This window comes from Macaca mulatta, chromosome 2 (assembly GCF_049350105.2).
Source record: "Macaca mulatta isolate MMU2019108-1 chromosome 2, T2T-MMU8v2.0, whole genome shotgun sequence".
In the NCBI taxonomy this organism is placed as follows: Eukaryota; Metazoa; Chordata; class Mammalia; order Primates; family Cercopithecidae; genus Macaca; species Macaca mulatta.
In genome coordinates, this window is record NC_133407.1 from 113,400,736 (window position 1) to 113,412,991 (window position 12,256).

Consider the following 12,256-nt stretch of genomic DNA (forward strand, 5'->3'; position numbering starts at 1 on the left):
ATGCACTACAGCCCCAAATTCCTGGGCTCAAGTGAACTTCCTGCCTCAGCCTTCCGAGTAGCAGGGACTACAGGCACTTACCACTTCTCCCAGAGTTTTCACCATCTCAGTAAAAGACAATTTCATGGCTGGGCATAGTGGCTCATGCCTGTAATCCCAGCACTCTGGGAGGCCAAGGGGGGTGGATCACCTGATGTCAGGAGTTTAAGACCAGCCTGGCCAACTTGGTGAAATCCCATCTCTACTAAAAATACAAAATTAGCCAGGTGTGGTAGTGAATGCCTGTAATCCCAGCTACTTGGGAGGCTGAGGCAGGAGAATCACTTGAACCCATGAGGCAGAGGTTGCAGTGAGCCAAGATCATGCCATTGCACTCCAGCCTGGGCAATAAGAGCAAAGCTCTGTCTCAAAAAAAAAAAAAAAAAAAAAAAAAAGAAGGAAAGGAAAGGAAAGGAGAGGAAAAAGGAAAGGAAAGGAAAGGAAAGACAACCGGGCGCAGTGGCTCATGCCTGTAATCCCAGCACTTTGGGAGGCCGAGGTGGGCAGATCATGAGGTCAGGAGATTGAGACCATCCTGGCTAACACAGTGAAACCCTGTCTCTATTAAAAATACAAAAAATTAGCTGGGTATGGTGGCGCATGCCTGTAATTCCAGCTACCCCAGGAGGCTGAAGCAGGAGAATCGCTTAAACACAGGAGGCGGAGGTTGAGATTGTGCCACCACACTCCACCCTGGGTGACAGAGTGAGACTCTGTCAGGAAGGAAGGAAGGAAGGAATGGAGGAAGGGAGGAAGGGAAAGAAGGAAGGAAGGAAGGAAGGAAAAGAAAGGAGGGAAAGGTCGGGCGCGGTGGCTCAAGCCTGTAATCCCAGCACTTTGGGAGGCCAAGATGGGTGGATCACGAGGTCAGGAGATCGAGACCATCCTGGGTAACATGGTGAAACCCCGTCTCTACTAAAAAATACAAAAAACTAGCCGGGCAAGGTGGCGGGCGCCTGTAGTCCCAGCTACTCGGGAGGCTGAGGCAGGAGAATGGCGTAAACCCAGGAGGCGGAGTTTGCAGTGAGCTGAGATCTGGCCATTGCACTCCATCCAGCCTGGGCGACAAAGCGAGACTCCATCTCAAAAAAAAAAAAAAAAAAAGAAAAGAAAAAAAAGAAAGGAGGGAAAGGAAGTAAAGGAAGAAAGGAAGGAAAGGAAAAGGAAGGAAGCAAGGAAGGAAGGAAAGAACGAAAGAGAAAAAGACAAAGACAATCTTTTTTTTTTGAGACAGTCTTGCTCTGTTACCCAGGCTGGAGTGCAAAGGCGCAATCTCAGCTCACTGCAACAGTGTGATCTCAGCTCCACCTCCCAGGTTCAAGTGATTCTCATGCCTCAATCTCCAGAGTAGCTGGGACTACAGGCACATGCCACCACACTGGCTAATTTTTGTATTTTTAGTAGAGACAGGGTTTCACTATGTTGGCCAGGCTGGTCTAAACCCCTGACCTCGTGATCTGCCCGCCTTAGCCTCCCAAAGTGCTGGGATTACAGGTGTGAGCTACTGCACCTGGCCAAGAAAGACAATCTCATCCTTTCAGTTATTTGGTGAAAAACCTTGGAGTCAGCTGGGCACGGTGTCTCACACCTGTAATCCTAGCACTTTGGGAGGCCGAGGCAGGCAGATCACGAGGTCAGGAGATTGAGACCATGCTGGCTAACATGGTGAAACCCCGTCTCTACTAAAAATACAAAAAATTAGCCGGGTGTGGTGGCTCATGCCTGTAGTCCCAACTACTCAGGAGGCTGAGGCAGGAGAATTTCTTGAACTGGAGAGGTGGAGGTTGCAGTGAGCCGAAATCGCACTGTGGCATTCCGGGCTGGGCGACAGAGTGAGACTCTGTCTCATAGAAAAAAAAAAAAAAAAAGGAAAACCTTGGAGTCAACCCTTATGCCTCTCTTTTTTCCCCCACACCTCATATACCAAACCATGAGCAAATCCTGTCAGTTCTATTTCAGAATACAGGCACATCGAGCAAAATGTCTCTGGTTAACATTTTCACCATAGAATGCCTTTTCGTTTTTAATATCCAGCTGTGGTTGTCAGCCTTCAAGATGGTCTCTAATGATCCTCAACTCCTGCTATGCATGCCTTTGCATACTCCCTTTCCACACTGAGCAGGGCTGACCTATGCAACCAAAAGGACGCTGTAAATAACAATGTGTGGTTGGGGACAGTGGCTCATGCCTGTAATCCCAGCACTTTGGGAGGCCAAGATGGGCAGATCTCTTGAGATAGGAGTTTGACACCAGCCTGGACAACATGGTGGAAACCCCATCTCTACTAAAAATACAAAAATTACCTAGGTGTCGTGGTGGGCGCCTGTAATCCCAACTGCTCGGGAGGCTGAGGCATGAGAATCACTTGAACCCGGGAGGCAGAGGTTGCAGCGAGCCAAGATCGCACCACTGCACTCCAGCTTGGGTGCCAGAGCAAGACCCTGTCAAAAAAAAAAAAAGAAAAAACAATGTGTGACTTCTGAGGCTAGGTCATAAAAGACATTGTGGCTTCTGCCTTGTTCTCTCGGATCACTCCCTCTAGGGAAAGCCATCAGCCATGTTTTAAGGACATGTAAGCAGCTCTATGGAGAGAACTTCATGGCAAGGAACTGAGACCTCCTGTGAATAGCCAGTACCAACTTGCTAGTCATGAGCGAGTCATCTTGGAAGCAGATCATCTAGGCCCAGTCAAACCTTCAGGTGACTTCAAAGTAATAAGAGACCCTGAGCTTGAGCCATCCAGCTAAGCTGCTCCCAAATTCTTGACCCACAAGAACTGTATGCGATAATAAATACTGTCATTTTAAGCTGCTAAGTTTTGGGATAATTTGTTACACAGCAATAGTTAACTAATATACCAAACTTATATTGATTCAGCTTATGTTTATTTATCTATCAAGAGAGGGTCTCACTCTGCCACCCAGGCCGAAGTGCAATAGTGTGATCACGGTTCACTGTAGCCTCAATCTCCCAGGCCCAAGTGATCCTCCCACCTCAGCCTCCCAAGTAGCTGGGACCACAGGCATATGCCATCATGCCTGGCTAATGTTTAAATTTTTTGTAGAGACAGGGTCTCCTTATGTTGCCCAAGCTGGTCTCAAACTCCTTGACTCAAGTGATCTGCCTGCCTCAGCCTCCCAAAGTACTGGGATTACAGTGTGAGCCACCACACCTGGCCCAGTGTATGTTTATACAGAAAATATGTATATTTACATCATTAAAATCTTATCTATATTTTTAACAAAGTAATGTGCATTTAAAGCTTCAAATTACATTCCAAATAGAATTGATAGAAAATTACTGAGTGCCAGCCTGGCTGACATAGTGAGACCCTGTCTTTACAAAATAAAAAATTAGCTGGGTGGGGCAGCTCATGCCTGTAGTCCCACCTACTTAAGAGGCTGAAGTGGGAGGATCGCTTGAGTACAGGAGGTCAAAGCTGCAGTGAACCATGATTGTGCCACTGTACTCCAGCCTGGGCAACAGAGCAAGACCCTGTCTCAATCAGTCAATCAATGGAAAATATATTAAGTTAATGATTTCACACAGAATGTCCAATTTTCATGAAACAGATTACTGATGTTAAGTGGGAAATGCCTATATCCAGAATCTGACGACTTATCACCTCCACAACTACCACTGTGGTCAAAGCCACCAGTGTCACTCTAGGAGATTGTTGTAGTAGTCTCCTATCCAGTCTCCCCTCTTCTGCCCTTGTCCCTGCATAATCTGTGCTTCTTACAGCAACGTGATTCTCCTGATACAAAATTCAGGTCATGCAGTTCCTCTGCTCACAACTCTGCAATGGTCCCACCTTACTCAGTAAGAAAGCCAATTTCCTCACAGTGGTGCACAAGGCCCCACTCAACATAACTCCTTCCCCATTACTTATTTGACCTCATCTCCTATCCTTTTTCCCTACTAACTGTGATTCAGTCCAGTCACAGTGACCTCCTGGCTTTCCTTAAGCCTCCTGGGCACTTTCACTTTAGAACTTTGCCTTTGCTGAACTTTCCCCCTGCACCCCACTTGACCTACTCCATTGCCTGGGCTAGTTATCTATGTGACTCAGTCCCTTACTTCCTTCAGGTTGCTATTCAAGCATTACCTTATCAATATCCCTGCTCTTTACCCCTCTTGCCCTGCTTTATTTCTCTGGATTGAAGGTTACCTGCCACAAATTTCAGTGTGGCTTTAAGCCACATGCAGAAGGAGTTCTATTTTTTTTTTTTTTTTTTGAGATAGAATAGTGATGTGATCACAGCTAACTGTAGCCCTGGCCTCTCAGGCTCAAGTGCTCCTTCCACCTCAGCCTCCTGAGTACCTGAGACTACAGGCACGTGCCACCACGCCTGGCTAATTTTTTAATTTTTATTTTTGTAGAGATAGGGTCTCAGTATGTTGTCCAGGCTGTTCTTGAACTCCCGAGCTGAAGATCCTCCCTCCTAGGGCTCCCAAAGTGCTGGGATTACAGGTGTGAGCCACCACATCCAGCCAGCAAACATCTTTGGGAGATTTTTTTTTTTTTGAGATGGAGTCTCTGTCGCCCAGGCTGGAGTGCAGTGGTGTGATCTTGGCTCACTGCAACCTCTGCCTCCTGGGTTCAAGCAATTCTTGTGCCTCAGCCTCCTGAGTAGCTGGGATTATGGGTGTGCACCACCGTGCCCATCTAATATTTGTATTTTTAGTAGAGATGGGGTTTCACCATGTTAGCCAGGCTAGTCTCAAACTCCTGACCTCAGGTGATCCATCGGCCTTGGACTCCCAAAGTGCTGGGATTACAGGCATTAGTCACAGTGCCCAGCCAAACTTGTGTTTTTATCCCTCAGGCAATTAAAAAAGAAAAATGGAAAGGAAAACTGAAAGATCTCTGAAGAATGCCCAGTTCCATCACATCTATCATGTGGCCTCTGGAAATCCCTGCCCGTGGGGAAGACTTATAATTGGTAGTAGTCAGGTGTTCAGGAACAATGGCTTTGAAGTTAGAAGGACCTGGATTAACCTGGCCTGGTATCAGTTTTCTCATTTATAAAATGGGATGGTAGTATTGATTCTTTGGGTTGTGGGAAGATTAAATGAAATAATCCATGTAATTTGATTACATACTCAGCTGCTCCCATTAGCACATCCTGATTATTCTTACTTAGCATTCAGTCCATGTGTGACTGCACTTATGAATCCAGTGGTCTGTGCCATGTAAATCAGGCCTCTGAGATTTTGCTCAGCTTACAATGGCATATGGGCAAATATGCTTCTGACCTTGCAAAGCCAGGTGGGCCCTAGCCTGAAGCGACTCACCTTCAGGCTAGGGCTGTCTATAGACAGTTGGGAGTCAGGTCAAAGAGCTGTCTTATAGATAGCTGGGAGTTCCTCCAGGCTAACTGGTTGTTCACTGGCTCTGGAGTTGCAGGAATAGACAACTGGCTCTCTGCTGCTCCTGGAAGTCTCTCCTAAATTAAACTCCTTAATTAGCCAGGTGTGGTGGCGGGCGCCTATAATCCCAGCTATTCAGGAGGCTCAGGCAGGAGAATCGCTTGAACCCAGGGGGCAGAGGTTGCAGTGAGCTGATATCACGCCATTGCACTCCAGCCTGGGCGAAAGATCAAAACTCTGTCTCAAAAAAAAAAAAAAAAAAAAAAACAAAACACAAAAAAACAAAAAACTCCTTGGTCTGCCACATGCCACTGCTCTGTGACCTTGCACTTTTGGTTCAAAGAACCAGACAAGGTATACAATAGCTTACTTATTCTGTCCTCAGGGCCCACTCTCCACTGATCCCTTGTGGGCTTTAGCTGACTAAGCCCAGAGTGGCTGAGTGGTACCCAGCATGGTACGTGCCTGGGGAAGGGTTGGCGGGGGCAGGATCAGCTGGCCAGAGCTAGTGGATACTTCCTTCACAACAGTTCTCCTGCCACCTGAGATCATACAGTATCTCAGCATCTCCTAGGTCAGTCTGGGGTCCAGCCAGAGGCCTGATGAAGCAAACAGCTCTCTGTATACTTACTCTGGACACTCAAACAGGGAGGCTGAGTGAATCACAGCAAAATCCACCCCAACCCCCACTGGAGCCACAACTGAGCAACTGAAGCTCCTGGGAGGCTAGAATTGAAGAAGTTAGGCAAAGGAGGTCTCTTAGAACCAGCCCCAGATGCCCCTTCTTAGGGGACCCTTCTCAGAAGCCCCAGGCCTTGCTTTTCCTAAAAGTGCCCTGCTATGCCTGTGAGCAATGTCACCAAACAAGTTGGCTCAGTCAGCCCTTTTAGTGTGCCTCTCTCACTCAGGCAGCCCTGGAGCCAAGAAGGCCTTCAGGAGCCACTCCCTACTGACTCCCTACCACTCCTGTTCCCTCTTCCTGCTTGGATAGCACTTCATTTCACCTTAACCCTTTGGAGTGGTCTGTCTGGGAAGGAGGTGCCAGGATACAAGATGTGTGGCAGACAAGGCCCAGGTTCGAGACTGTGCTATGGCTGCTTCAGCAGGATGCCTACTCCATGCTGAGATCATAGTCTGGTCCTTGTCACTTCTGGCGGTTACTTCCCTCCCTGACAAAGGGTGCTTACCCTCCCTCTGCAAACTTGTGCCCAGAAAGCGTGGCTCACCTAGTACAAGGGACAACCCAGTTGCACCAGACAAACTGGTGCAAAGTCCAGCTGGGCACAGTGGCTTATGCCTGTAATCCCAGCACTTTGTGAGGCTGAGACAGGCAGATCACCTGAGGTCAGGGGTTCGAGACTAGCCTGGCCAACATGGTGAAACCTCGTCTCTACTAAAAAAATACAAAAATACAGGCCAGGCGCGGTGGCTCAAGCCTGTAATCCCAGCACTTTGGGAGGCCGAGACGGGCGGATCACGAGGTCAGGAGATCGAGACCATCCTGGCTAACACGGTGAAACCCCGTCTCTACTAAAAAGTACAAAAAACTAGCCGGGCGAGGTGGCGAGCGCCTGTAGTCCCAGCTACTGGGGAGGCTGAGCCAGGAGAATGGCGTAAACCCGGGAGGCGGAGCTTGCAGTGAGCAGAGATCCGGCCACCGCACTCCAGCCTGGGTGACAGAGCGAGACTCCGTCTCAAAAAAAAAAAAAAAAACAAAAAAAACACAAAAATACAAAAAATTAGCTGGGCGTGGTAGCGCATGCCTGTAATCCCAGCTACTCGGGAGGCTGAGGCAGGAGAGTCGCTTGAACCTGGGAGGCAGAGGTTGCAGAGAGCTGAAATCACACCATTGCACTCCACCCTGGTCAACAAGAGTGAAACTCCGTCTAAAAACAACAACAAAGCAAAGCCCCAAGCCCTTTCCAGGTGCTGCCCCGCTCATCCCAGTCACCTCTGTTGCTTTTTGAGAAGACTCTACCGGCCGAATATGTGTTCGTTTGTTGAGGGGTGGGGGTGGGGGGTGGGGAAGAGTCCTACCTGGCCACTGCCCCCTATCGGACCTCGCCCTCCCAGCCTAAGTATGGGTTCCAGATCTCGCCTTTTGTATTCCCCAGCTGGGGGCCAGCCAGCTGAGGGACCCCAGGGAGACACAGTCTTCCCACTGGAAGCGATAGCGTTGATGGCCGTCTTCAAGCCCCTCCCTCCAAAGATGACAGCTCTCCAGTCTCTAGGTGCCTCCAGGCCACGTGGGCTGGCAGTCAACTCACCTGTTTCTCAGAGGGGCCCAGGACGCACAGAAGGTGCCGGTCACTGCCCTCTGCCAGAGCCCTGGGGGTGTAAGGGTGTCCGGCTGGGCCCGGCCTGAGGGCACAGCTTCGCGGGGCCCCGGCCCCCTGCGTACACAGACATGGCCACAGCGCAGGCACCGCGCCCTCCCACCGCCCTCAGCCGGCCGCCAGTGCAGGAAGACAGCTTTCTCCGGCCTCTCGCAGCCAAGGCCCAGCTCCAGCCGCACAGCCCGACCCGGCCCGCCCCCGGAGTGCATTGTGGGAAATGTAGTCCTTAGCGCCCGGCCGCTTGCCGCGCCGCGGGACTGGCTCTGGGTTCCTCGTCCCAGCGTAGCTGCGGGCAGGTCCCGACCCGCGTCCAGGATTGCCTCACCCGGCGCCGCCTTCTAGGGACCTGGGCGCCTCCTTAGAGCCTAGAGCCCCACACAGACCGCAGACTTGGACTCTGGGCCTCACCCTCCGAGCCAGCTAGCAGTTCATTTCAAGGGAGAGAAAGGGACGTTAGGGTTGTTTCTCCCACTGATTGTGGAAGGACAGTGCAAGTTTGAGGGACTGGATAAATGACATCAGTGGGCCCAGCCACACAGGCTGTAAAGGATGTGGGCATGCGCAAAAGTCGCACTAATTGTTTCTAAAACCGTATTTGTAGCCACGTTTTAATGTATCGGTATAATGCTCTAGAACGGTAGTTCTCAACTCTGACGGCACACAGAATATCCCTGGAAGCTTTAAAAAAACAAAACAAAACAAAACAAAAACTAGGACGGGCGAGGTGGCTCACGCCTGTAATCCTAACACTTGGGAGACCGAGGTGGGCGGATCACTTGAGGTCAGGAGTTCCAGACCAGCCTGGCCAACATGGTGAAACCCCATCTCTACTAAAAATACAAAAACTAGCCATCCTTGATGGCTCGTGCCTATAGTCCCAGCTACTCGGGAGACTGAGGTGGGATCCCAGGAGGTCGAGGCTGCGGTGAGCCGTGATCATGCCCCTGCATTCCAGCCTAAGCACCAGAGCAAGACCCTGTCTCAAAAACAACAACAACAAAAAACTAATGCCTGGACACCAGCCCTAGAGATTTTGATTTAATTGAATTTAGAGTAAGGTGGAGTGTTGGGGAACCAGGCATCACTATTGTTTTAAAAGTACCCCAGGGGATTTGCCATTGCAAAGAATCATTATTTGTAATTTCCTAGATGCAAAGCAATAAAAACAACAGGAAAACAGGCAACAACAGGCTTTCCCAAAAGGCCCTTATTTTTAGAGATGGTTTTAAAAAGCAAAAATTAGGGATTGGCACCACTGCTCATGTTTTGTTCTGAAGTAATTAATTCACTTTACAGCCTTATGGTTTATTCTCCCAACAGTTAATAGGATGAAAGAAAAAGTCAAATCACTCCTCTGACTTTCCCTCCTGCTCCACAAGCACCTGGGGGCAGTGTCCTGTCCCTCTCTGAGCCCTACACTGGAGTTAGGGTAGAGCTCCGTCCTTGGGCTTTTCTTCCAGTCTCACATGGCTGCCACCATAGCCTGCTTCCGCAACACTGACCTGTGACTGACATGGTGAAAAAGCTGTGGCCTTTCACTGAAGATGGCTTTGCGTAAGGCTATCAAGTTCTTGCACATAGTCTAAGGGAACTTTTCTCACCCCCCTGTCCCCCACTTTTAGGTAAGGACATAAGAAAATGCCCTATTCCTTAACTGAGAGTCTCTCCAGGTTTCCACAGGTCACTCAGTATTTTATCTCCTCATTAGCTCAGAAGTCCACGTTCCCTCCCTTAGGGCAAGAATCATTTATACAGTTTTTTTCTCTAATTATTACACTATAAGAGTTTGAGCCATAAGCTGGGCTTGGTGGCACAGGCTTGTAATCCCAATTAATCCAGAGGCTGAAGCAGGAAGAATTGCTTGAGCCCAGGAGATCAAGTCTGAAGTGAGCCATGATCCATGGACAACAAGAATGAGAGAGTCAAGAAAGAAGGAAGGAAGGGAGGAAGGGAGGGAGAGAGAGAGGGAGGGAGGGAGGGAGGAAGAAAGGAAAGAAGGAAGGAGAGTTTAAGTCAAGATATAACATTCTCTGCTTGGTACAGAAATGTTCTGACTATATTCCTTTTCTTTTTCTTTCTTTTTTTTTTCCACTTTAGAGATGGTGGTTTCATTATGCTATGTTGACAAGGCTGGTATCAAACTCTTGGCCTCAAGCAATTCTCCCATCTTGGCCTCCCAAAGTACTGGGATTACAGGGCATAAACCACCATGCCTGGCTAATATCCTGCCTGTATTTCATTAACTTGAAGTTACACCCTATAGAATTAATCTCCATAGAAGACTAATTTAATTTAATTTATTTACTTATTTTTTTCAAACGAAGTCTCTCTCTATCGCCCAGGCTGGAGTGCAGTAGCTCCATCTCAGCTCACTGCAACCTCCGCCTCCCAGGTTCAAGCAGTTCTCTGCCTCAGCCTCCCGAGTGGCTGGGATTACAGGCATCTACCACCACGCCCAGCTAATTTTTGTATTTTTAGTAGAGACAGGGTTTCACCATCTTGGCCAGGCTGGTCTTGAACTTCTGACCTCGTGATCCACCCGCCTCAGCCTCCCAAAGTGCTGGGATTACAGGTATGAGCCACCACACGCGGCCCAGAAGACAAATTTAAAGTTTTCTTTTCTTTTTTTTTTTTTTTTTTTGAGACGGAGTTTTGCTCTGTCGCCCAGGCTGGAGTGCAGTGGTGCGATCTTAGCTCACTGCAACCTCCGCCTCCTGGGTTCAAGCAATTTTCTGCCTCAGCCTCCAGAGTAGCTGGGTGTGCACCACCACGTCTGGCTAATTTTTGTAATTTTTGTATTTTTAGTAGAGATGGTGTTTCCCTATGTTGGTCAGACTGGTCTCGAACTCCTGACCTCGTGATTCACCCTGGGATTACAGGTATGAGCGACCGTGCCTGGCCAGTTTTTTGTTTTGTTTTTTTGAGACAAAGTCTTGCTCTGTCACCCAGTCTGGAGTGCAGTGGTACTATCTCAGCTCACTGCAACCTCCACCTCCCAGGTTCAAGCGATTCTCCTGCCTCAGCCTCCCGAGTAGCTGAGACTACAGGCATGCACCACCACGCCTAGCTAATTTTTTTATTTTTAGTAGAGAAGGGGTTTCACTGTGTTGGCCAGGATGGTCTCGATCTCTCAACCTTGTGATCCACCCACCTCGGCCTCCCAAAGTGCTGGGATTTTAGGTGTGAGCCACTGCACCCAGCCAATTTTTGTATTTTTAGTAGAGACGGGGTTTCACCATGTTGGCCAGGCTGATCTCGAACTCCTGATCTCAAGTGATCCGCCCGCCTCAGCCTCCCAAAGTGCTGGGATTATAGGTGTGCGCCACTGCACCCGGCCTAATTTTTGTATTTTTAGTAGAGATGGGGTTTCACCATGTTGGCCAGGATGGTCTCAATCTCCTGACCTTGTGATCCGCATCCACCCACCTTGGCCTCCCAAAGTGCTGGGATTACAGGCGTGAGCCACTACGCCCGACAAAATTTAAAGTTTTCTACCTAACTAGTTCTTTTTTTTTTTTTTTTTTTTTTTTTTGAGACGGAGTCTCGCTCTGCCGCCCAGGCTGGAGCGCAGTGGCCAGATCTCAGCTCACTGCAAGCTCCGCCTCCCGGGTTCCCGCCATTCTCCTGCCTCAGCCTCCCCAGTAGCTGGGACTACAGGCGCCCGCCACCTCGCCCGGCTAGTTTTTTGTATTTTTTAGTAGAGACGGGGTTTCACCATGTTAGCCAGGATGGTCTCGATCTCTCGACCTCGTGATCCGCCCGTCTCGGCCTCCCAAAGTGCTGGGATTACAGGCTTGAGCCACCGCGCCCGGCCACCTAACTAGTTCTTCACAGTCTCCATGTTGACCTCAGGATTTCTTCCAGAATCTTACTATTCCTGTTAAGCACATCAGTTCCACGAGATAGTACCACTATCATCTGGAAGTATTACATCTACTTAGCTAAGCAAGTGGCCATATATCTCATATATTTCTTGCTAAGACTTGTGCCTAAGACATTCTCATAGACCAAATCAAGGTGGCTACTTACTAAAACATCTTAGGTTATTACTTAAAACTTTGTTTTAATCCACTTTTTTTTTTTTTTTTTTTTTTGAGATGGAGTTTTGCTCTTGTTGCCCAGGCTGGAGTGCAATGGTGCGATCTCAGCTCACCACAACCGCCACCTCCCGGGTTCAAGCGACTTTCCTGCCTCAGCCTCCCGGCTGGGATTACAGGCATGCACCACCACGCCTGGCTATTTTTGTATTTTTAGTAGAGATGGGGTTTCTCCATGTTGGTCAGGCTTGTCTCGAACTCCCGACCTCAGGCAATCCACCCGCCTTGGCCTCCCAAAGTGCTGGGATTACAGGCGTTAGCCACCATGCCCAGCCTTCTTTGTTTTTTGAGTCAGGGTCTTACTCTGTCACCTAGGCTGCAGTACAGTGGCTCACTGCAGCCTTGACCTCCTGGGCTTAAGTGATCCTCCTACTTTAGCCTCCTGAGTGGCTGGGACCACGGTTGTGTGCC

At 49.1% G+C, this 12,256-nt stretch overlaps 1 protein-coding gene across 10 annotated transcripts in view; it reads right to left on the reverse strand.

The window, feature by feature from the left end:
• The window catches only part of MON1A (MON1 homolog A, secretory trafficking associated), a 31,444-nt gene that overhangs the window by 14,169 nt on the left and 5,019 nt on the right, over nucleotides 1–12,256 (reverse strand). For 5 of the 10 annotated variants that reach the window (XM_028844142.2, XM_028844140.2, XM_077992741.1 and 2 more), the window contains exons 1-2: nucleotides 7,680–7,925; nucleotides 2,343–2,480 (exon numbers count right to left, since the gene is read on the reverse strand). The exons of 2 other annotated variants lie outside the window; for them this stretch is intronic. In XM_028844142.2, coding sequence (XP_028699975.2) covers nucleotides 2,343–2,395 — 53 coding nt within the window. In that variant the 5' untranslated portion in view covers nucleotides 2,396–2,480; nucleotides 7,680–7,925. Of the gene's footprint in view, nucleotides 1–2,342; nucleotides 2,481–7,679; nucleotides 7,926–12,256 lie in introns of those variants that run through there. 3 more of the 10 variants (XM_015130885.3, XM_015130882.3, XM_077992742.1) reach the window with 1 other exon arrangement.